At 40.9% G+C, this 25553-nt stretch overlaps 1 protein-coding gene across 1 annotated transcript in view; it reads left to right on the top strand.

Annotated features, from left to right (window-relative positions):
- The window catches only part of IQCA1 (IQ motif containing with AAA domain 1), a 168536-nt gene that overhangs the window by 121218 nt on the left and 21765 nt on the right, over positions 1-25553 (top strand). Inside the window, exons 12-17 of the mRNA XM_063115867.1 lie at positions 3163-3269; positions 5684-5767; positions 11443-11513; positions 14059-14141; positions 18734-18841; positions 21018-21217. Of these exons, the coding sequence (XP_062971937.1) occupies positions 3163-3269; positions 5684-5767; positions 11443-11513; positions 14059-14141; positions 18734-18841; positions 21018-21217 (653 nt within the window). The remainder of the gene's footprint in view (positions 1-3162; positions 3270-5683; positions 5768-11442; positions 11514-14058; positions 14142-18733; positions 18842-21017; positions 21218-25553) is intronic.

Genomic DNA, 25553 nt, shown 5'->3' with positions numbered 1-25553 from the left:
CCAAGCTAAACACAACCCCAGGCACTCAATAAGCCTCCTGTACTGGCTGCCGGCTGGGACTGCAAAATGCAGAAAGTTGCCAAGGTCTTTGCAGTCTTTACTACGTGGCTGGTGGGCTGAATTTGGGTTAATCTTCTAGGACACAACTTTACCAGCTTGTGCTAGAATATTATTCCGGGGAGCAGAAGAAAGCAGTTGGTGCATTTGCCCCCATCCTGCTTACCTCTGTTTGGATGATTACAGGTTTCCAGTGGTGAAAACCAACCTATTGGTCCAATTAAAACGAAATGTTTGTGATATGGAAAATATCAGTCACTTATTAATGAAGAGATTGCCAGTTTTGCTTTTATTATCAGTACTTCGAAATAAGTTCTGAAAATATAAGCAAAATATGGCTAGTGCTTGGTCACATGACTCCCGCAAGTACACAGTAAATTAGAGATTTAGCAACTCACTACCTGCAGGCATTACGGGTGCCATCTGACCATTCACCCAGCCCCTATATGCACTTCTGGACAGCTTGGAGAGAGGGAGGGAACAATGAAGACATGACTCAGTAAGAGCCAAGCTATACGCTATGATGGCGATGTGTGAATACGACCTTTGTACCTGCCAGCCTATGAACCTGGACCACACTTTACCAGCCTGCGATCTGCAAAATATTTTGCAAATAGCATTTGGGGGGCGGGGTCTGGATTGAGGTCATGGGAGAAAGGGTTGATTCTTTCCCTTCATGCAGTTTTCCTGATGAAGTTTTCTCTTCCCCTCCTTATTGTTTTATTATGATTTTATTAGAATGTAAGCCTATGCGGCAGGGTCTTGCTATTTTATTGTTTTACTCTGTACAGCACCATGTACATTGATGGTGCTATATAAATAAATAAAATAATAATAATAATAATAATAATAATAATAATAATAATAATAATAATAATTGAAAATCCTCACACACACACCCCCGGCTGATATTTGCCCCATTAGTAAAAACATGTGGTCAAAAAGGCTACGCCCAGGACAATTTCCTAGCAGGACCAAAAATTTCCTAGTGGGGTTTTTTTTATTATCACCTGTTGTCTGAAACTTAAGCAATAAAAGTAATTATTTTGCAATTTTTATTAATCAGCATTAAGTGTAAGCATATTTCAAATAAATTTAAATACGCCCTAATATTTATTAAGGTAATCACACCTTTATAAATATTGGTATCCTTAACCTTCTGAGCTTCTCTTTAAAGTAAAGAAGAATCATGTGGTTTTTTATAGTTCACTGAGAGTTTTTTAATACTTCCAAGTTACTAGTTTTCTAAAATTAGAAGTTGTAAAACTAAGCGTAAGACCAAATTTAAAATTGTGCTTTATTCAGAAAGGGACAATTGCCATGCAAGTAAAGTCTCTGGATGATTTTCCGAAGAGAAATTGTATAACTAATCTGTTTCATAAGTATAAATAAAAATCAATTTCTTTAAAACACCAACAATAGTGTTGTTCATAAATAGCTAGATCCTAATGCCCATGTGAAAATATAATATTTGAAACCTGCTGACCCATCTAGAAAAGTATTTAAAATCACAGTAATCTATATAATTGGCTTATTCCCCACAGGTGAAAATTCTAAACTCTGATAACCCTAAATAGATTGTTTTCTCTTCTGAAATATTTCAGGGCATCCATCATGTTATTTGAACGGTTAAGAGTGTTTTTTTTTTTAAATGCCCTTCAATACTCCTCATCTTTAGTTGCAAATGAGAACTATTCAGCAGAAATGCAGAGGATCAAAATGAATTCTTACAAATCAAAGATTATTTCTGTCTAAAGGCTAAAAGATCTCAGTATGCATATTAGTACAAAGTACTAACCTTCTTTACATAGGAAACTGCCTTATACATACTCATACCATTCGTCTGCCCAGTCCAACACTTTCAGACAGTTCTTCCAGCCCCACCTAGAGATGCCAGGTATTTCACTTTTGGGAGGGGAGATTTTTGCTCATTCACAATAGTGCTAATGTGCAATAATGCTAGTGCACACTTGCGCAAAAGCACTAAGCTACATACAAATTAGCACTAAACAGAGATGTCTAAAATGCCTGACTGAGTCTGGGAGTGTGTTGGACTCTCCCCTCATGAACCCAGCATGGTGAGCTGCCTCCCCCACCCACCAAGCTGCACTGGCAGCCAAGACTTACCGGACCCATCTACCCAGGCCCAGCAGTCACCCATCCTCCATGCAAACCACCATTTAAATGCAAGATGGGGGCTCTAGATTTTTATATATATAATGTGCACAATGGCAGCTGTAAAGGGCCATTTCCACAAATTAGGGACCTCTATTTTGTGGAAATGGCCCTTTACAGCCACTGTTGTGTGCAACATTAGTTATATGAAAATCTAGAGCTCCTATTGTGTAGAAATGGCAGCTCGCATGGAGGAGTGAGGGGCTGCAGGGTGAGTCTGTCCATCCCTAGTGCTAATTCATATTAACTCGTGTGTATTAGGGCATGTGCGCATTAGCACTTATGCAAATTATCTCAAGTAAAACATAATTAGGTCGCTGTAATTCCTATATTATAATTAGGGAAATAATAATATACAATGTAACTTTTGTTGGAATGGTCTATTGACTGCAATAAATTGTTGAATTAATAAAATATTTTTTTAAAAAAACCCAAAATATCATTATGATAAAGTAATGCATTTCACTTAGGAAATTTGTAATTGTAAAACATCCCAAGTCTCCTTGAACTAAGATTTAAGGATGCCCTGTCCAGTAGCATTCTACCTCTGTTTTCATCAAGAAGGTACAGATATATCATTCTTGAGTTCTCTCATGGAGGCCTTAAATTAGTTATTTGTTTCAGCTGAAATGTTGTACACCTACCCATCATTTATTTTTTTATTTACCAAAGAATAACAATGTTCATTTTTCAACCTACGGTTTCAACTGTAAGTTAAAACTTTACTCATAACAGTCAATATTAATTTTTCATTTCAGAAAATCATGATCATGTATTAAATGTGATTAAAACTGCTAAGGCCTGTTACTGTAATTCAGATACCAAATACTAACAATATAAACAGTAAAACTTCTTTCTTTTTATAAAACAACAGTAAAAGGGCATTTTCTTTTCTAAGTGTTTTCCTTCTTTTCTCATCTGGCATAATAGATGTTTGGCAGAACAGAGATGAGGGATGGAACTTCTCACAGGAGTATGACCCAGAACTGATCAAAGAGGAGAAAAGGAAAGAAGTGGAAGAAGAGATCAGAGTTCAGGTGAACTTACACTAGCAGGGCATTTATAACAAATAGTGGCTGTTGCCAGAAAGGACAAGTAAAAGCTTGTCAGGTGTATTTCTAGTCTGCCATTACTCATTAACTCTACATTATAGAGTAACTGAAGTATAGTTACTTGAGAAACCTGTGCATATGTTACTTGCCAAAAGTGGGAAGAAGACTTCATTTCTGGCTCCTTTAAGGCCCTGAACACTCTTTCTATTATGGGGAGGGGAAATCTTTAGCATTTATGTTAAACTTCACAACCATCATCTCAGGCTAGTCTGCACATACGTAGAACTGTGAATTTCCAACCTTTCATGAAGACATTTGTGAATCTGAGAAGCTACAGAAAGGTTCCCATGGAGGATGTGGCTAGTCACATAGGCCTTAGCTAGACCTACCTTTCATTCCACGATGTGATTATTGCGAGATCCCTCCTCCATTTACACGTGAGGAGAGGTTTCGTGCCTGCCAATTTAATTTTTTTTTTAAAGCAACAGGAGCACATGAGCGCCGAAAGGTTCGTTTTTTAAAAATAATAATTTCCCTGCTCCCCCCACCCTACCCCCGCACGGAGCCGGGTCAACACACGGCAATGGGCCACATGGGCCACATGGGCCACGGTCTTGGGCTCAGCCCGAGACCGCAGAAAAACCAGGCCCAAAGTGTAGGGCTCTATCCCAGGGCAAGGGTGGGATCATCCCTCCCTGATCCTGGGATCCCCTATGCGTTATGTGGACACACAGGGACGACCCCAGGGTTCGCCCTGGGATAAGGCCATAATGTTGCCATGGGGTCTGGCTAGTCAAAAGACAAGTATTTCACTAAAAATGAGTACAAGCAGAGGAAGGGTTTGAACTCCAAAGCCAATCCACATATTTGATGTCACAGAAGCAGAACAAAATACCCATTTAAGGTTGCAATCCTCTGCATGCTTTTATGGAACTAAGTGGGAATTACTTTTGATAGGCCTACATAGGATTGCTCTGCTCATCCTATTCACACGCACACACCTTTCCCCAGCCGCAAAGAATAGTTTGCTGCAGATACAACAGGCAAAAAGAACGCAAGGAAGTCTTTTGACTGCTTCATTTGGACTTTTTGGTTGTTCATGTTATTCTGTTATATCAGCTCCTGAAGAAGGATCGGCAGATCTGAAACGTCAAGCTTTTACTCAAAAAGTCTTGTAACAACAATACATTTTTAAACATTTGAGACATCTGTACAAAGAGATTAAAACTTTTCTGCTTTTTAACACTAGAAACTCTCTCTTCCCTTTTTTGGTTAGGAAGGAGGGAGAAACAGTAGGTTAAGAGGTTAGAGGAGAAATAGCGAGGGGAGAGGGAAACAGCAAGGCAAAGGGGTTAGAGGGAGAGAAGAACGAAGGCTAGAGAATAAGAGGGAGGGGGAAGTAGTGAGAGGAAGCGAGGCTGGGAGTGGGTGAGAAACCGTAAAGGAGAAGCAGGCAAGGAAGAAACAGTGGGGCTAGAAAATGGGAGTGGGAAAAGCAACAGTGAAACCATGAGATAAAGGCGTGAGTGGGAGAGAGAGCCAAGCCAGGGCCTTTCTCAGGATTTCTCTCTTTTCCCAGGCATTTAGCAATATGTGATGAGCTTCGCCGATCCTGGATATCTGTTTTTAGGTTCAGCTAACAGCTTATAGTTGTCTAATGTTTTTAGATGTATGTTTTTGTATATACTGTATGGTTTTAAGGTTTAAAATTCTGTATATCATTTTTAATTTTTTTAATCTTATGTAAACTGCCAGAGAGCTTCAGCTATGGGGCGGTATAGAAATGTAATAAATAATAATAATAAATAATAGGAGCTAAGAAGAGAGAGAAAGAAGCAGGCTAGGGGCAGGGAAGGGAGAGAAATAATGAGGAAAGGGCCTGGGGGGTGGGAAGGGCTGGAGTCTGGAAGTGGAGAGAGAGAGAGAGATCAGTGAGGGAAGGGCTGTGTGGGCGGAAGAAGGTAAGGCTGCCTGACAAACAGCTGATTAGTGACAGGTTCAGGAAAAGGAAGGAGAACCTAATGTATATGTTTTCATAGAATCATAGAATAGCAGAGTATAAAGCCATCGAGTCCAACCCCCTGCTCAATGCAGTAATCCACCCTAAAGCATCCCTGACAGATGGTTGTCCAGCTGCCTCTTGAAGGCCTCTAGTGTGGGAGAGCCGACAACTTCCCTAGGTAACAGGGAAGCCCTAACCCTAACCCTATAATATTTTGGCAGTAATAATCCTACTTTTCCAGTAAATGGCAAAAACAAAAATTTCCCTAACCAAACTGGATAATTGCACATGCGTATTAGCCTTTATTCCCAGCACAAGGTTTGTGTTTTCTGGTTACAGAAAGTTTTTTTTTAAAAGCAGAGCTTTCCAGACCCCCTGTATGTTTCTGCCTGAACAGGTTGATGAACTAATGCGTCAGGAACTGAAGAATCTGAAGTTAGCTGTCGACCGAGAAACAGAGAAAAAAGGCAAAAAAGGCAAGGTAAGAAGAATTTTGTAACTTAAATTAGGAGGAGAGTTACTAATTAACTACAAGCTAGTAGAGACACTATTACTGCCATCTTGCCAATACAAATAACAGCATACACAAGATTTTGTTTTTCTTATCATGGAGCCAGAGGTGTGATCTTCAATGTGTCCTTGCCTCAAGGAAAGGCTGTAGTAGAGTTGGGAAAAACCTCTATCTGAAACCCTGGAGAGCCACTGCCACATGTGTAGACAGTCCTGAGCTAGATGAACCAATGGTCTGACTTTGCCCAAGGCAGCTTCCTATGTTCTCCCATATTACGCTTCACCAGTGGATCTTGTTGGATGCAGAGCAGTATGTAAATAACTGATCTACTTCCCTGCACAAGACCATAGAAATCATTTCAATTAGTCCTGTAACTTATCCAAACTGGCTGGGCTTATAGAGCCTCATTTTGAGCTAAAACCAACACAATAACTGAGATTATTGTTGGTCTTACACATCATGCCAGTACATTCCATAGTTAAACTATGGAATTCGCTACTACAAGATGTAGTAATGGCCACCAGTTTGGATGGCTTTAAAAGGGGTTTGGATGAATTCCTGGAGGACAAGCTATCAGTGGCTGCTAGTCCTGAGGGCTTTATGATACATCCCGTATCAGAGGCAGTAAGCCAATATATACCAGTTGCTGGGAGGCATGGGTGGGAGGGTGCTGTTGCACTGTGTCCTGCTTGTGGCTTCCTGGTAGACAGCTGGTTGGCCACTAGGTGAAGAGAGTGCTGGACTAGATGGGCCCGTGGTCTGATCCATCATGGCTCTTCTTACGTTCTTACATTTATCAGCTTCCAGTCTATTTATTTATTTATTTAGTTACAAAATTTATTTACCACTCCCCATCCAAAACATTTTGAAGCAGTGAACAACAAACAGAATAAAAGAATAAAAACACCAAATTAAAAATTACTATTTGTTAAAGAAAGAAAAGTTCTGATAAAACCCATGTTCTGGTCAAAACGCAGCCAGTCGTTCAAGGAAAGTTTCCTTAAGCTATGGCGTTTTCAGGAGCGCAGAAGCCATACAACATTGCTGCCTGCCTCATCTCCAAAGGCCGGGAATTCCATAAGAAGTGGGCCACTGCACTGAAGGCTCTTTTGGTGAACTCCAGTCAGGCCATAGGTCCATGTGGAAACAATAGGAAAATGCCCTCAGATGACCTCAGTGATCGAGGTTGGTAAGGGAGAAGGCGCTCTCAACTATCCTGGTCCCAAGTTGTTTAGGGCTTTGTATCCTAGTAGTAGAACCGGTAGTGAATAGGCAGCCAGTGCAGCAAAGGAGTTGCATGCTGGAAAGGGGCAGCTCCCGACAACAGCTGTGCTTCTGCATTCTGCACTGGCTCCAGCTTCCGGAGCAGCTTTAAGGGCGGCCCCACATAGAGCATTGCAGTAATCCAGTCTTGAGGTGGGAAGGAGAAAGAGCTAGGGGAAAGAGATGAGAAAGAGCTAGGGGGTTGCTGGGCAGGGGGCTGGATAGGTGGGTGGGTGGGGATTTGGGGGCTCCTTGATAGGGCTTATTTTGACTTATACTCAAATTTGGATTGGATTGGACAAGAAATAATACAATAATATTTGGGGGGGGCAAGTAGCTTGGCTTATTTGATAGTTGCATAATTTTTGGACTTTGTGGACTTTGAATCTGATACTTCATCAAATTAAAAACAACTAGGTCAATCAAGCAAATATAGATTCCCAAAATAATGTCATTTCGTTCTCCAGAAAAAGATACAAAGAAATATACAAGATAACGTGCAAGATAACGTGCTGCTAATTAACTGTTTTTTATAGAATTGCCAAATTTTTATGATTTTCATTATTTGTCATTGTGTCGTTTATATTCATGAGCTTAAAGAATTTTTAGGGAGAAAAGCATGCTTCTAGCAAAACACATGGTGCAAAAGCATGTAGGAAAGCCACAAACCAAAATATTTTCTTAGTCCCTACTCAGCACTTGCCAGTTTTCTGTAAATCATGATGTTAATTAAAAAGGCTTTCTCCCACATTGTACTGTGTAAAAAAAACCTTTTGAATTACTCTAGTGAAGAAATCGCCTTAAGGAAGCTAACAGTTGGCCCATATGCTGAACATATGTTCATTGTCTATGCAAGTAGAAATAATCTAATCTCCACAATGTGATCATTTTTAAAATGGGAAAAGATAATGGGCCATTTCTAGAGAACCTCAAGAAATATTCGGGGGGGGCAGGAGGAAATAGGAGGTGTACACCTTTGATCAGTATCAGTACACCTATGATCAGTATTCTTTGCTCTGTTAAGCTAAGATGTATCATGTTATATACACCATCAGTATTATGCTTTGGTTTCTTATAGCAGATGTATCTGCTAAAATAATTAAGGGGCTGGAGCATCCCCTCCGAGGGAAGGTTAAATCAACTGGGATTGTTTAGCTTGGAAAAAAGGAGACTAAGAGGAGACATGATAGAGGTGTACAAAATTATGCATGGTATAGAGAATGTGAATAGGGAGACATTTTTCTCCCTCTTTCAAAATACTAGAACCTGAGGTCATCCCATTAAGCTGATTGGAGGGAGATCCAGGACAAATATAAGGAAGTACTTCTTCACACAGTGCGTAATTATGGAACTCACTACCACAAGATGTAGTGATGGCCATCAATCTGGATGGCTTTAAAAGGGGGTTGGATGAATTCCTGGAGGCAAAGGCCATCCATGGCTACTAGTCCTGATGGTTCTGTGCTGTCTTCAGTATTCGAGGCAATAACCCTGTGTGCACCAGTTGCTGGGGAACATGGGGGCAAGGGTGCTGTTGCACCATGTCTTGCCTTGTTGGTCTCTGGCCGATGGCTGGTTGGCCACTGTGTGAACAGAGTGCTGGACTAGATGGTCCCTTGGTCTGATCCAGCATCAGGGCACTCCTTATGTTATTATGAGAGGATAATTAAAAGTCTGTCTTTAAAATCATAACAAAATCTGATGTGCTTTTCACTGACAGTAAACAGCTGGAACTGTTTTCATGATGATACATTTAAGAGAAGCCCTTACATGTTGCCTGACTTGCCTAAACAATTGTAAATGTTATATATTTTAAACTCTACTTTTTTCCTAAACCTGTATGTCAAAGTAATTTAATCTATTTCATATGACACAGTTGTCTTAGGGATAAATCCTATGCATGGCCGCTTGGGGAATGCTGGATGTTGAAGGACTTTTATCTGTCTAAACATGCATAGGATAGCACCTTTAATCTGTAGTATTACTCTTATTTTTATTTATTAGGCAGACCAACATTGCATAAGAGCATTTGCTACACTAAATGATTAAGCAATTTGGCCAGACAGATGTAATACCTACTATTTTTCTATTCCTCTTCAAATCCACATGGGCACCTGACATGTATATTAGAAAAATATGTGTGTGTCATTCAAGATCTTAAATTGCATTTTGAAATTGTGAGCAGGGTATAAGGTAGATATGTGCCCTTATATATTGGGTATTGCTACAATATAATGAATAGGTTTAATAGCTGAAGGGAGCGATCCTATGGCTCCTAGACAGACTCTGGTGTCACAGAGCCATTCAGATTCCTGGATCTGAGGTCCGAGACAATGCTCCGACCACGGATCCAGGGATCTATGCTCCCCTTCCCCTCCCGCTTGCAGCTGGTGCAGAAAGAGAGTAACGGGGGGGCATGTCGGTGGGCAAGGAGGGGAGGGGACTAGTCAAGCCTGAGCCAACTTCCTTCCCTCTCACCCCAACACTCTCAGAGAAAAACCCACCTGTCAGACTTTGCTGGCTGGCTTAAGCTGAAATGCGATGGTTGAAATAAATTCCTTGCAGGTAATAAACCCATCAAGTCCAGGGAAGGAGAGAGGGAGAGGCAAGGTGAGGTGAGGCTGTATGCAGGGCTGGGAAATTTATTGGCTCAATGAAGTTAATTCAGTGAGACAGTCTTTTTCCAGTCCAGAGTCCAAATCCAGGGAATTCAAGGCATATAAATGAGGGCAAGGCTCAGGGTCTAGGACCAGGCTGATGAGATCCATTGTATCTTCAGCAATTGGCCTATGCATTCTGGCTGCTTTTAAGTTCACCGTCCTGGAGCAGCTGCTGACAATTAGTGCTCTGTCTTCTGGGAGGGTTTCCGTCTTAAACATTTGCCTTCATTGTTCTTTTACATGAATCCTCCTTCACTCTGCTGGGGCCAATGGAACTTCATCCTCTGAATCCAACAGAGGGGCTTCCAGCAAGGCACTGATCCTTATCAGGCAGTCAGGACTCTCAGTTGCAGCCTGCCGTTCTCCTTCATCCTCGGAAGAGTCTGAGGGAGGCTGGACACCATCTAGCCCAACTGCAGAGCAGGAGTGTGGAGGCGAAGATTGCCTCCACCACTCCTCCCGTTCTGCATAGGGTGCCCTAAGCCTCTTGAGTTTGGATGCTTATGGGCATCCTCATAGGATTGCAGCCTTAATCCAGCAAAGAGTTTACTACAGTTTTGAGGGATTTTTCTCTCTTTTACCATTCCGTATAAGATTTCAAATTATTCTTTTTACACTCTTCTAAGTTTAAAAAAAAATCATTGTTGATGAGCATGGCCTATGTATCCCATTTAAACAAGACCTGAGGAGTAAGTATCCCCCATGGCAGAGGTTTCTGTATAACAGGAGAAGTGAGAATAAAAACAGCAAATGCAACACTAGCATTTCAATAGCATTAGGTAAAAAATAATAAAGCAAGACACACTGCCATCCTTACCACCTTGAAATATGCAGCTCTGGCAATCTGAAATGGCAGCCTCTTCTAATGCACAGCCCCTAAACTGGCAGGACAGGAGGGGACAGAGAAATGGGATAGAGTTGCCCCCCACACTGAGAAATATATGGAGGAGACATATGCAATACATATGGGCAAAAGGTGAGATACAAATAAATATAATAAATAATACTGCACACTGTTCAGATCATGTTTTACCTAATTAATGGATGATCCTGAAGCTATGTCCTGCATAACATTAGTGTCCTGTGAGGCGCTGAAATGTGCCTTGAAAAATTACACAACCTTGTTAGAGGACGTGGGGTGAGGATGGGGGGGGGAAGATCCAAGCAACATTGATGCTTCCTCACCATGTCAGATTATAAACAATGAAATAATTACAAGGGAATAAGCATGCAACAGGATTCCTTGACTCAGCTCATGTTACAGCTGGGTTATTTTTCCAGGATCATTATCATTGCCCGGACAGCAAAATCCCATCCCTGAACCCTTAGTGACTGTGCAAAAAAGAGAATGGAGATGCCAGAGTGAAATTCTGTCTGAGGATGCCTGCCTCTTGTTTGGGGGCTAATCAAGACAATGTTGTTTATTCCTAGTAAGTTCCTGCATTGGGCAGGGGGTTGGACTAGATGGCCTTTTAGGCCCCTTCCAACTCTACTATTCTATGATTCTAGTTATAATCCAGAAAAAAATGACCCTAGAATCAGAAGTTGGAAACCGCTACACTAATGTGAACAAAGTACAAACATGTTTGTATTAACTATATAGAGAAGTCAACGAGTGTTAAATCATTATAGAGGCCAACAAATTTATTGAATTCGTATGTAAACTTCTGCCAGATGTAGAAGCATTGCCTTTGCTAACTATCTCCATTTATGATCCTCAAGAAAAAGAAAAAAGGAAAAAAGGGTGGAAGGAAGAAAAAATCTAAGAAGGAGAAAGATCTGACTCCTGACAGGTAAAAATGCACCTGCTCCTCTGAGATTCACATTGACACATCTCTCTCTTTTTTGGCTTTGTTCAAACACAAAAGAGAGTCAAAGTTGGTACGCGTAAGCCTGGACCTGATAGCTCCAGTTCTTTGGCAATTATGGGGAATCTATCTTTGGGTTCTTTTTAATGGTATAATGTATATAGAAATTTAGATAAGGAAATGTCAACCACTGATTTGCAGAAAGTTCATTTTAGGTTATATGTACTATGGACCTTAGTTCTCTATATTTTCATCATATCTAATGTTCTTTGAAGAATTGTCATTAAATTTTATTCCTTGTAGCAGGTGTAGAAACACCTGGTAGTTTCAGATAAGATCTTTCCATCTGTTTTTAACATCCCTGAAATAGGATACTGGCCAGTCCTTCTGTAATAATTGGACATAGCAGCATTTCTTCCCTACATAAAACAAATAATAAAATATCCAGACTAGTATAAACCCTTGATGTTGTCACATACATTGCTCTATACAGGGGTGACTGTGGGAAGTTTAGAGTAGATGACGTTGCCAGCTGCTCTTGAAGCTCTTTAAAGCCATGTTGGTGTGAAATAAATTTCTTAAATTAGTAAATGAGAAATAGGTAGATGTAGCTTCACTACCATTGCCAATTACCGGACTCTTCTCATTCTATCTTCAAATCTGAATGTCCTTCAGTGGTCTAATTTTAGTATCTGTGAGTCAGGGAAAGTGGAGGACATTCAACATTATCTGTTGCGATGCCCTCTACGTACATCCCCTAGACGAAAAATTCTCAATTACATTCTTTGTTATCTTTCTGACCGATCTTCCTTTGAGCAAATCTGTATATTGCTGGCTGGCAATAATGTATTTATTACTGATCTGGTTGCAAAATTTGCCTTAGCTGCAAGTAAGTTGAGAGCGAGGCACCGAGACTCCCGACAAGTTTCGTAATGGAGGGCTGGAGATTTCGTTCCGGTATATGTACTGATCTAGTTCCCCACTCACGAGTTCTTAATGTATGTTAATGTGATTTTTATCTTTATATTCCATTTGTGTTCATTATTTTCATTTTACTTTATATTACCCATTTTTTACTTACTTATTTATTTTAGCTTATCTCTTTACTTGTTTTTATTACGTCGAATTGTGATGGCTTATCGCTTTTAGCAATAAAGATATCATTCAGGCCTAAAATCCGCCGGGGCCTGCGAGCTCTCCAGATGCCCTGTGCTTGGCTCTCTCAGGCCCCAGTGAACAACCCTAATGGACTTTCGCCCCAAGGTTCCTTTGGAGACAATGGGGATGCACATCCAGTTGGGCACAGGGGGAAATGCACAGTTTCCCCAGCATTGGGCAAATTGCGTTCACCCCCCCGCCCCCCGGCCCCGGCCCCCCGCCAATGGGAGTCTAAAAGCCTGCCAACAGAGTAGAAGGGTTTTGCATTAAGAGGCTCTTTCAAGCACTGATGGGTGTGGGGGTAGGAGGAGAAGGGTTATTCCCTTTTACTCTAATGGTGGCCTTCTCCTCCTCCCCAGGCACCCATCGGGGCCTGAAGGAGCCTCTTAATGCCAGTGTTAGAGGCCCTTTCAGGCACTGATCGGGGCGGTAAAGCACCTCATGGTAAAGTAAACACCAGGAGCAAACGGCTGGACATAACGAATTCAACTTCCTACAAAAGTGTTCATTAGACATCCTACTTGCCTCTCTAGACGTGCTGAATTGTGTGGGCCGTCCCATGCCCCAAACACCACAAACTAGCATTTTCAGCATTACATTTTAAATACACAAGAGTGCACCTAGAATCCCCTTACATAAACGATTCAGTGCTGTTATAATACTGTATACCAGTAACTAGCTCCAGGATAAGATGTGTGTATTGCGGAGTTGCTCCCAGAGTTTCATCATCCCAAACCCTTTCCAAAAACAAAATCCACAGTTTCTGAAATCTATTTGTTTGTCATGTTGCAAGAAGATATTTTCAGGAATGGGGTTGACTTGCAGGATCTCTCCATTGATATTGAACTGTGATGGTATGTTTCAAGTGGCCCTCCGGTAATGTGACAGCACCTGTGCGGAAAAGGTTTCCAAATTATTAGGAAATATTTTATTCTTAAATAATCAATGCATAATCAGATAATAGTACCTGATTCTAAATGATATTAGGTGTTTGTTTGTTTGTTACATGCAATGCAATTATATGCATGCTTACTTAGAAGTAAATCCCAATGTGTTCAATGAGGCTTACTCCCAGATAAGCATGTATAACATGGCAGCTTGAATGGTTCATTTTTCAGCACTAATAGCAATGCTAAATAAATCCAGTTTTTAGAGTTCTGATGTTTACCAATGATAGCTTGGAAATACTGTTATAGTTACAATAATTATATAATGAGCATTCTTTCATTAAAAATCATTATTGCACTTTCAAAGTGTTCATTTTAGCCATGTGCAGACAATACAAATGTTACGTTTGAAGGTTTCTTCTAAAGAAAATGTGTGCCTTTGGCTACATATCTGGTTACGTATTTAATTACATATGTCTGTGCAGGACCATTGATTCTCTGTACCAGGAGCTGGTAGAAGAAGGGATATTAATAAGACCCAAGAAAGTGAAACTCAGCGATTATGTGGGTAAAGTATAAACTTTATATGTCAATATAGAAGTACTTAACTTGACTTACTTTGACTTGCATTGACTTACAATACAGAAGTACTTACGTTAACTTGCTTTGGAATTACATTTAATATTTATAACTTACAAGATTATGTAACCTGCCTTAAACATCTGGGATAGAGTAGGCTGTGACTAAACAAACAATATTACCATTCATTCCAATTTTGCTGACTCCAGATATAGGAATTAGTCTAAGTAGAACTGCTGACCCAAAATGCAGGTTACAATAAATCCACACTTCCTAGTTCTTCAGCATTTAGGCTGTGATTTACAATAATATTTTGTCATTCTTGTCATTCCTGCATCTGGCAGGCAACAATCACAAAATTAAGGGTTGCTTCCAATAACTTTTCCCTACCCATATTTTTTAAAAAATGTTTCTTGGGAAGCAGTTAGTAAATGGCTGAAACACATCTTTCAAACCTGCAGAGGTCAGTTATGTGTAGGAGACATATAAACAGAGAAAGTCTCAGAACCTTACAAGATCCTTTGTCATGGTTACACCTGACCTTTTGGTCATTATGAAGGTACTACTAACGCAGGCAGCCTCCTGGCTGCTTCCCTCACTTATTTTTAAAACCCAGGTAGAGAAACATCAAAACACGCCCTAAATATTGAAGAACATAAGCATTTATCCAAAAGCTTAACACAAACAAAGTTAAGCATCTGAGATCATATAAGTGGGCTCCACTCTGAGTGGCACTTATACTTCTCTGCTTCTCTATACTCTACAACAGCCTTCCTCAACCTGGGGCACTCCAGATGTGTTGGACTGCATCTCCCAGAATGGCCCAGTAGCTGGGGCATTCTGGGAGTTGTAGTCCAACACATCTGGAGCGCCCCAGGTTGAGGAAGGCTGCTCTACAAGTTCTTGCCTCCTTCTAAAACAAATGCTGCTTCATTATTAATATTATTATTATTATTATTATTCATTACATTTATACACCGCCCCATAGCCGAAGCTCTCTGGGCGTTTACAGAGTGGAGAAAGAGAAGGAAAGGTGAATCTGAGCTGGGGAGAATGACTATTGGCCAGGAGGGGGGGAAGCTGGAGGAACTCGAGCTGGCACCCCAATATCAACCCAAGAACAGGAAAACTAAGGGAAGACTAGAGAATGATTTCTGAGGGAAGGCTTCTAGGCTCCTCCCCAGCCACTCGTCATTATCATCTTTTAATTTGTGTCTCACTTTTCCACACTGACCCGAGTTCGCCATTATGTTTTCCATTCACCCAGTCTAGAGAGATCCTTTTGCAGCTCCTCATAATCCGCTTAGGTTTCCACCATCCTGAACGAAGGGTGTCATCTGCAATCTTGGTTTCTTCACTGTTCAGCAAAGGATGGGTCAATGGGCTCATCCCCACCTTTGCCCTTTCATTGTTGCCTTGAAAAGAGTCTCCTTCTTTCCTCCATTGAGCCTGTACTGTAATTTAGTGCAAATGTTCAGTATCCAATAATTCAACACATATTTCTGTGGAACGCTAAATCAAAGACAATCACAATGGCTTCCATCCTTTCAAAGAGCAAGGGAGGCTAAAGAGCTCATCTTTCAGCTGCTCAGACATTTTCTTGGAAGCTGTTGCCCTTGTGCTTTGTGGCTCCTGAAACAGAAGTTGCTCATTTGTGAGTAGAGGAATTGGGAGGACAATTTCACCAAATTCCCCAACAGTTTCTTACAGGTAGGGCTGACCAGCAGCAGGGATTGCCGCACAGTTTCTTTCTTTTTTTTCCAGTTAAAGTTTTTTTTATTTTCAAAACAAAACCCACTTCAACACAATACAAGAAAAAGAAAAGAGAAAGAAAAAAAACATATACAAAGTTTAAAAACACACTTAAAATGTAAAATTGTCTTCCGATTTTCTCCACAGCCCAAATATATAACCCTATTTTTTCTTAATCTACCATTACAAAAATCCCGGTCCCCTTCTTTCTATCTTAAATTTTTGCACCCACTAGAACGCAGGTATGAGGGGGCAGCGTTGTGTCTAACTCCAGGGAAAGTGGAACTAGTGCTATGCCTAAATCTGTCCTCCAATTTCCTGAAAGTTTTCTTCACCCCTGAAAGAGGCTTCCATCGTTCTGCCTCATTCTCAGGCTGTTTATCATTTACATTTGTGATGTTTTTGAACTTACCTAGCCACTGAAAACCAAGCCCAGGGTGCTGTGTGCGTGTGTTTTCTTTCTTTTACACACCTCTCCATTGCTCTGTAGCCTCCAAGGCTACCTGCGCTTCCTGATCCCAAAAAGCCCCGTGGGAGGAATTACTACATGGGCTTTTATTGAAGTGCAGGACGCTCAGGAGGTTATAGGTTGCTGGAGAGTTATTGTACAACGAAAGACAGGGCATTCACATTGCTTTGAGATCTTCTGGAGAAGCCCTTCTTTCAGTCCCGCCTTCTTCTCGGTGGCTGCTCCGGTGCTCTTATTTATTTATTTATTTATTTATTACATTTCTATACCGCCCAATAGCCGGAGCTCTCTGGGCGGTTCACAAAAATTAAAACCATTCAAAGTATAAAACAACAGTATAAAACCATAATATAAAATACAATATAAAAGCTCAACCAGATAAAAACAGCAGCAATGCAAAATTACAAATTTAAAACACCATGTTAAAATGTATTTATAGATTGTTAAAATGCTGGGAGAATAAAAAGGTCTTCACCTGGCATCTAAAAGCATATAATGTAGGTGCCAAGCGAACCTCCTTAGGGAGCTCATTCCACAGCCAGGGTGCCACAGCAGAGAAGGCCCTTCTCCTCCTGGTAGCCACCGGCCTCACTTCCTTTGACAGGGGCTCACGGAGAAGGACCCCTGAGGATGACCTTAGGGTCTGGGCAGGTACATATGGGAGGAGGCGTTCCTTCAGATAACCTGGCCCCAAGCCGTTTAGGGCTTTAAATGTTAATACCAGCACTTTGAATCGGGCCCGGGCCTGGACTGGCAGCCAATGAAGCTGGAAAAGGACTGGCGTAATGTGGTCTCGTCGGCCAGTCCCTGTTAGTAAGCGTGCTGCCCTGTTTTGTACTAGTTGAAGTCTCCGGACCGTTTTCAAAGGCAGCCCCACGTATAACGCATTGCAGTAACCCAAACGAGAGGTTATCAGAGCATGGATAACTGTAGCTAAGCTATCTCTGTCCAGATAAGGGCGCAGCTGGTATATCAGCCTAAGCTGGTAAAAGGAACTCTGGAACTCTCTTCCCGGGGAAGCTAGGCTGGCTCCCTCCTTGATGGGCTTTCGGAAGCAGGCTAAAACTTTTTTGTTCCAGCAGGCCTTTGGAGAATAATCTGGCCCTCCATCTATGTTAATGTCTTATAATTTTGTTGTGTATTTTAAACGTTTATGGTTTTGTTCCCCCCCCCATGTATGTTTTAAACTTTGTAAGGCCGCCTTGAGGCGGGATAATAATAATAATAATAATAATAATAATAATAATAATAATAATAATAATAATTCACAGACCCTCCTCGCCCACCTCTTAAGTAAGGTAAGTACAAGACACGCAAACCCAACCCATGAGAATTTCTCTGAAATTTTCTTCATTATTGAACTTCATTTTGAAAACAATTTCTTTTCTATCAGATCAAATTAGAATGAGGTAGAAATTTTCAGCACAACACTATTTTTTTTACTGCCAGGCTTTTATGGAACTTTCTGCTTCAGGTGCCAAAATAACTTAACCATTTGTTAGTAGTATGTATCTTGATGGGGTGTGGGCATTTGCTGCATTGCTTCAGGCAGCAAAATGTTTCTGGCTGGCCTTACATTTTCCTATTTTAAGTGGCAGCACCTGCTATTCTAACTCTAGGATTTGGGTGTCAGATTAACAAGTGTGGATTGCAAGGAGTCTGCAGTGCTCCTGTTCAGAGATCCAGCCAGCCACTTCTTCCCTTTTCCAGGAGAATGCATTGTCAACCTGCCCTGTGTGATTTTCTGTTTCCCCTTCACCAATAGTCAGCATTCTGTGCCCTAAAGATAGTTGCACTTCTGAACAACTTGGGGTTTCTGGAATCCTGCTGACTCTTTTGCTTTTCTGCAGGGATGGTGCTATTTTAGCTACATAAGGATCCACACTTAGTGAATAATTTCACTATTAGTATAATATAGGATTCCAGACATTGCCAAATTTCTCCATTGATTAAGTTCATTTAACACTCAAAAATCTGCCAAATCCTTAGTATTAAAGGACAAATAAATTTGTCATAATATTTAGCATCTATAATAAGGGTATTTTCAAAGCAAATTCCATCTGGAAGATCTGATTGGCTTGCATAAAAGACACCCAATGATTTTGTAATCTACAATGGTTCAACAATGAGTGGCTCTCATTGTTGGCTGGGCAATCTAGCATGGAAGTGATTTTTTAATTTAATTTTGCATTCACATTGGGGATGCATTTCAAAAAAAGAAAACATTCGTTACTGGGAGAGGGGGAGCCTATTAGGCCTTAGCATAATGTTATATTTCATCCCTTCGTAATTTCTAATTTCTGAAGCTATGCCTGTAATAACACAGTATCACATATTAAGCCTTTGTCTCTTCCCTGTAGGTGAGTGCTGCTATCTGGGGACTACGCTTCGACAGGTAGACATAGAACCAATGCCCTCTCTGTCAGATGTCAAACAACTCATAGCTCTGTATGGAATATTGCCATTGGGTAAGATCACAGCAGAAATTTCCAGAGGGCAGAATACCACTCTTTGCTTCTTGTCAGTATCATATATTTTTACTAGCTGTGATAGTGCTTGATTATTTTGGTTGAAAGCATTCTGCCGAATTTTTTTTCAATTGTAGATTCTGGGCTGAGACAGTATGATTTTAATAGCACATTTAAAAGGTATCAAAAGATAGGACAGGGCAGGAACTAAGCCAGGAAAACTCATTTTCCTTAATATTTCTTTAAGAAATATTTACCAAATTAAATTTGTTGTGCACTTTTATTTATGATTGCTGTTGTGTTTCACATACATTTCTTTGCCTTTTTTGTTTGCATGTTAACAGTTTGGGACTTGCAGCACATAAAATGAAGTCACTTGGAGAAAGTAAGAGTGAATACAAGCTCCATTGATTAAATTTAATCAAGTTAGGCGAAGGGCTAAGGCTGCGATGTACCTTTTACAAGCCAGCTAATGTGTCATGCTATTAAACAATGAAAGCATTTATGAAATTAGTCAGAGCTCATTTAATATATCAGAATACTTTTAATTGTCCTTGTCATTTTAAATATCAGAAATTATTAATAACAACCTACTATTAATAACAACCTTAAGAAATATTATTTACCAATGCAGACATTTTGTAATTAAATTATAGCATAACACTTTTATTTGTGTTTGATGTGTCTGGAACGTTGTGAGGGACAACTGTTGGCTTTGTTGCTGTCTTGTTCAGAATTATCCTCACTATCTTGTTCAGAGTTAGCCATCATACAAATTGATTACCCACAGTGTTAATATCCATGTTGAAGAATTCTTTACGTTTCTACGCAGAAATAAACCCCACTGAATTTAATTATTCCCACGTGTGTAAGATTGCAACTTAAGAACCAATTCAAAGTTTCACTTGACACTACATTATAGCATCATCAAATGTAGCATTTTAATAAATCACTTTTGAAGATATATGGAAAGGAAAATTTAGATTAGAATTATATCACCATGCACCTTTTCTGGGGATAATTCTATGAACAGGCATCTAGGATTGCAGTTTGACTTTGTTAAAATCAATGGAAGTTTTTCATTTCACTTAATGAGATGTGGACTAGACTCAAATGTCTTGATCAGAAATGTTATGTGTTTTTTCCAACCGTATATGTGATACGGACCCTAAAGATTCTTTTAAAGAGATATTCTATGAGCATCTTGTTTTAGTCTGGAATTGGCTCACAGAATAGATGAAAGGGTCACAAAACACCAATTTCCCAGAAGGCAAACTGATAAGGCTTAAAGTAAACTTGCACAAAAAACTACGTTTTGTGTTGTGGGTCTGAGCTCCAAAACACAAAACCACTCATTTGAACCCACAGTTTTCTCCTCAACACTCATTTCATAGAAGGTGAACTGTTGAGACTCAGAGACAAGTAATTTGGCCAAGAAACTGGGTACAAGGCAGAGGTAGGTCTATTTCAAATACTAAATCATATATTTAACCCAACAATGCACAGTTTGACAGAAAACACACACACACCAAGCAGCACACACACTAAACATACAACATGCCAAAACAAGCAAATAAGCTGATACAAAAGGCAATACAGAGAGAGAGAGACAGAGAGAGAGAGAGAGAACACTGATAACACCCCCTTCACTCCTCACTACCCCAGGGACAATCCCTGTGATTCCCAATACAGTTTTTTCTGGGTGACTAGTCATGCTTCAAAATGAATTACTTGGGCCCAGAGGCATTCTTGGGGGAAAAAAGATTGTATTGGATGCTGACACTTTGCTTTGCAGCACTTAAAAGCCTCCCAATTAAAAAACTGTAATTAAAAAAATCTAGAATCCTAAAATAAAAATCAGAACGGTCAAGGAATCTGGTGGGCAAGAGAGAGGTAACCATATATCAGTGCCCACGGGCACTACTCTGGACAACACAGATATAAAGTTAGGAACACCTTTGAGTTATCTCTTAGCTACCTTTCACAGGAGAACAACATGGTTCCTGTTTTGGAAGTGAGAGCTTTGTTTTGATTAATTGCACCATCAAGGCTTTCTCAGTGCCACTTACAGGTCTCTTCCAGCCAAAGCACTTGAGAATTTCAGATTGGATTATTGAAAAGAAGCATATACTTACAGGAGATTAAAATTAAAATTCTTCACATTTTACTTTCTTAGGTTCTCAGTCAGTACATGAGAAAGCGCCTCTGGTGAAAGCTTTGCTCTTGGCTGGACCTGTGGGAGTAGGGAAAAAGATGCTGACCTATGCTCTTTGCACAGAAACAGGCGCCAACCTCTTTAATTTATCTGCAGCGAATATTGCAGGTAAATACCCTGGCAAGACTGGTCTGCAACTGATGCTTCACATGGTTTTTAAGGTAGGATACATGGATACTCGCCTTCTATTTTGTTTTTTCCTGTAAATTTACACAAATCTATATTTTAGTTATATACTAAGGGCGCAATCCTATTGATGCAGCCTAGCCACCAGGAAGCCCTCAAACTTGGAGGCTTCCGAGTGTCTTACGCCCTGCCAGGCAGGGTGGGAAGAGTTGCAGAGGCCATCTTCAACTCCCCGTCCTCTGATCTCCACTATGTTCGCTAGGCAGGCTTTTAAGCCCATTTAGTTAGGCAGCTTCATAGAGGGAGAGAAGGAGGCTGACAAAGGCTCAGGTTAGCTCATATCCTGGCCTCTCCAGTCTCCTCCCCGCACTTCCTCTGGAAAGAACCACGCCAGCTGTCTCTGAGGTCGGAAACCTCAGAGAGGCAGAAACTTTCCCCTCTCCGAGGTATAGTTTCCGACCTCGGAGAGGCAGCCACTGTGATTCTTTCCACAACAGCTGTGAGTGCAGGGGTGGCCTGAGGTCAGATGTCAGACTTCCCCACCCCTTCTGAGGTTGGAGCACTGTCTCTGACCTCAGATGGGTATTATGAGCAGTCCTATGGTCCCTGGGACACTCTCCCAGGGACTATAGGATTGTTCCCCAAGTATGCTATCTCCTATTTTGATTTGTTGTTGTAATAATGTGTATTTCACTTTGATTTGTTGTTGTAATAATGGATAATAAAGGGGGAATATTTTAAAAACAACAATACTCACGCAGTGTTGTGCCACTCATACAGGTGGTCTCTTTCGTTCATCTTACTGAAATTGAAATCTTTTTACGTATCTAAACTACACACACACACACACACACACCATTTAATCTTTATTATGAGGTAAATATACCCACATTTATCAGTCTTTTCTCCTTGTCTGATAGACCTTTTAGGCTGCAGTTACAGTGACTCCAACTGAATGTAATGACGCTTACTTCTTCTGTAGGATTGCGCCCATTGTTCTTGTTTGTTGTAACAAATAGTTCTTCATCGTGGTCTCTGTGCATCACACATCGTGGGCTTCTGCGCCTGTGCTGGAGCCGGTTTCGGGAACTTCGATAGCTGAGGAAGTATTTTTGGCGGGAAGCCCGCCCCCCATCCTACTGCGCATGCTCAGGGGGTCCCACCTTGGTCCTCAGTTCTCTTTCGACTGCTGCCAGCACGCCAGGAGCTTCTCTAAAAGAGAAAGAAACAAATTACAAAGCTGAGGATTTTTTCTTCTAATCTCTCCTGCTACCTCTCTTCAACCTTTGTTTTTTCTGAACTCTTTCTCCAAAAAAACCAAAAAAGAAACTAAAAAAAAATTCCCTTCTTCAACTTGTTTTCTTCTTCTTACTAATGTCTGTGGCACACAGAGCCCTCTTCAGGAAGTGCTCTCGATGCAATAGCAAACTCCCGTTATCTGACAGACATTCACTCTGCCTCCTCTCCCTCAGACATTCACTTTACTTCTGCCACAGTATGAAGAACTTGATCAGGAGGGCTTTAAACTGAATCTTACGGGGGCGGGAGACGTAAACTTCGAGGCAACAATGGATGAAGGCCAATGCACCACAGTACAGAGAACAGCTCCAATAGTGCCCAAAAATAGTGTCCGCAACAATGTAGGAACAAAGCCAGACTAAAACGCATTGTCTTTGATGTCTATATACTAATGCCCAGAGTATGGGAAACAAACAGAATGAACTTGAACTCTTACTACATGAAGGCAAATAGGACCTGCTGAGCATAACTGAAACTCGGTAGGATGACTCCCATGACTGGAATATAACAATTGAAGGATATAACTTGTTCAAAAAGAACAGAAGAAATAGAAAGGGAGGCGGAGTTGCACTATATGTTAAAAATACCTATCCCTGCACAGAAATACAGGCGGATGAGACTGGGAGCCTCAAATGAGAGCATCTGGATAAAAAATAAATGGGGCAAGGAATAAAAAAGAATATAGTAATCGAAGTCTGCTACCAACCACCCAATCAAGGAGAAGATGAGGATGAAACTTTTTTTTTGGGGGGGGGGGGGAAATGCCAGCGTTTCAAGGAAGTGTGATATAGTAGTGATGGGGGACTTCAATTACCCTGATATCAGTTGGGAGACAAATACTGCCAAAAGCGGCCCTTCCAAGAAATTCCTGACATGTGTGGGTGATCTTTCTTCTACAGAAAGTGGAGGAAGGAACTAGAGGATCGGCAATCCTTGACTTGATATTGACCAATGGGGATGACTTAGTGGATAAAGTGGCAGTTACGGAAACTCTGGGGTGGAGCATGTTCAGAGGAGGGCAACCAGGATCAAGGGGGTCAAGAACTTAGCCCCCCCTCCCCTGGCAACAAAAGCAATAGTGCCTCAATGGAGCCTCTCCATGGTTCTCAAAGCCCTAACAGGAAAGCCATTTGAACCACTTGCATTCACAAGCCTCTGCTTCCTTTCTCTAAAAGTCACCTTTCTTGTCACTATTACATCAGCACGATGGTCATTGAGCTCTTCACTGTCAGATCGATCCTCCATACCTAACTTTCCATACCGGTAAGGTGGTCCTCCACTCAGATCTGGCGTTCCTCCCCAAGGTGGTCACCACCTTCCATCTCGATCAGGACATCGTCCTTCCCACCTTTTTAAAGGATCCATGCACTCCCTTGACGTATGTCGAGCTTTAGCTTTCTACAAGGCCCGTACCTTGTAGCTTTCTCCAGGGGCGTTTCGATTCCGGACCTCTGTAAGGCAGCTACCTGGTCCAAGCCATCTACCTTCATTAAACACTACAGACTGGACATCAGAGCCAGAGCCAACTACAACTTCAGCAGAGCCGTCCTGTCTTCCATCCTATAACCTTATGGGGATACCAGCAAGACTACCCATCTCCAGTAAGTGAGCTTGTTAATCGCCCATAATGTGTGATGCACAGAGACCACGATGAAGAAATGCAGGTTGCTTACCTGTAACTGTAGTTCTTCAAGTGGTCGTCTGTGCATTCACACAACCCACCCACCATCTCCTCTTGGTCTCGCTACATGCCTACCAAGAGGATTCTTGCGCATTAAAAAAAAAACTCAGTTCCAAACCATCTGCAGTCTGAAGGAACTGAGAACCAAGGCGGGACCCCCTGAGCATGCGCAGTAGGATGGTGGGTGGGGTTCCCACCAAAAATACTTACTCAGCTATCGAAGTTCCCAATACCGGCTCCTGCGCAGGCGCAGAAGCCCATAATGTACAGATGACCACTTGAAGAACTACAGTTACAGGTAAGCAACCTGCATTTTAAACAATTGAATACCGCACATATTCAATAATTAATATTGATAGAATCCTACTAATTGGTCAATAATAATTGTGGTGCATATTTATAAGAGAAGCCCAACATCTGATCACAAGAACTAGGGTCCTATAAGTTTCATAGATGTGGTCAGTAAATTATATGGAAAGAATCTTTTGGATAACTTAGAATATTTGATGGGCCTAGAAGACCTACTGTCAGAAGAACCAGCAGGGTGTTATCATAGTAGATCACCAATTTATCCCTGCTTCCTTTTGAATCACCCAGTAAGGAAATATAGATTTCTGTAACATTTCTATACTCTCCCACACTAGAGGCCTTCAATAGGTAGCTGGACAACCATCTGTCAGGGATGCTTTAGGGTGGATTCCTGCATTGAGCAGGGGGTTGGACTCGATGGCCTTATAAGCCCCTTCCAACTCTGCTATTCTATGATTCTATGATATATTCCCACCATATCATCCTCTCTTTGTTGCCTTTTGACTCCTTATTTTGTCCCAACCTTTGACATAAGTTATCTCTTTTGAATATGGAGTGTAGACTGTTAAGGGGAAATCAGCATTTGTATGATCATTCTAGTATATGTGTCACAGTTAATATAGGGGCCAGGTTTTTTGGAAGCCATTACAGTGAATAAGGGGAGGGGGGGCCTGTTAGTACCACTTTCATTTAATCTGTACCTCAGTTATATGGTTTTCTCTCTTTCTGGTATAGAGTTTTTTCCTCTTCAATTAAAGGATAGGAGTATTCTATTCTATGTTGATGATGCTATCCTTCTATTGTGCTAGGAACTTTTACAAGTTAATTATTCTAAAACTAAAATACTGATGTTTGGTAAGAGAAGGAAGAAACAATGGTAAAAAATGAATAATCAGTTTCTGGAGCAAGATTCATATAAATTATTTATTTATTTATTTATATTTCTATACTGTCCCATAGCCAAAAATCTCTAGGCGAGATGTTTAAAAACTGGATCCTGAAACTCATTTGAAAGCCCCCCCCCCCCCCGATATTGCACTGTTAAATGTGTTGAGTTCTAGCTCCAGGAAAGGGGAAGTCTT

This window comes from Elgaria multicarinata, chromosome 2 (assembly GCF_023053635.1).
Source record: "Elgaria multicarinata webbii isolate HBS135686 ecotype San Diego chromosome 2, rElgMul1.1.pri, whole genome shotgun sequence".
Lineage (NCBI taxonomy): Eukaryota > Metazoa > Chordata > Lepidosauria > Squamata > Anguidae > Elgaria > Elgaria multicarinata.
The sequence above is the reverse complement of the archived record's forward strand: the minus strand, read 5'-3'. Positions and strand labels throughout refer to the sequence as shown.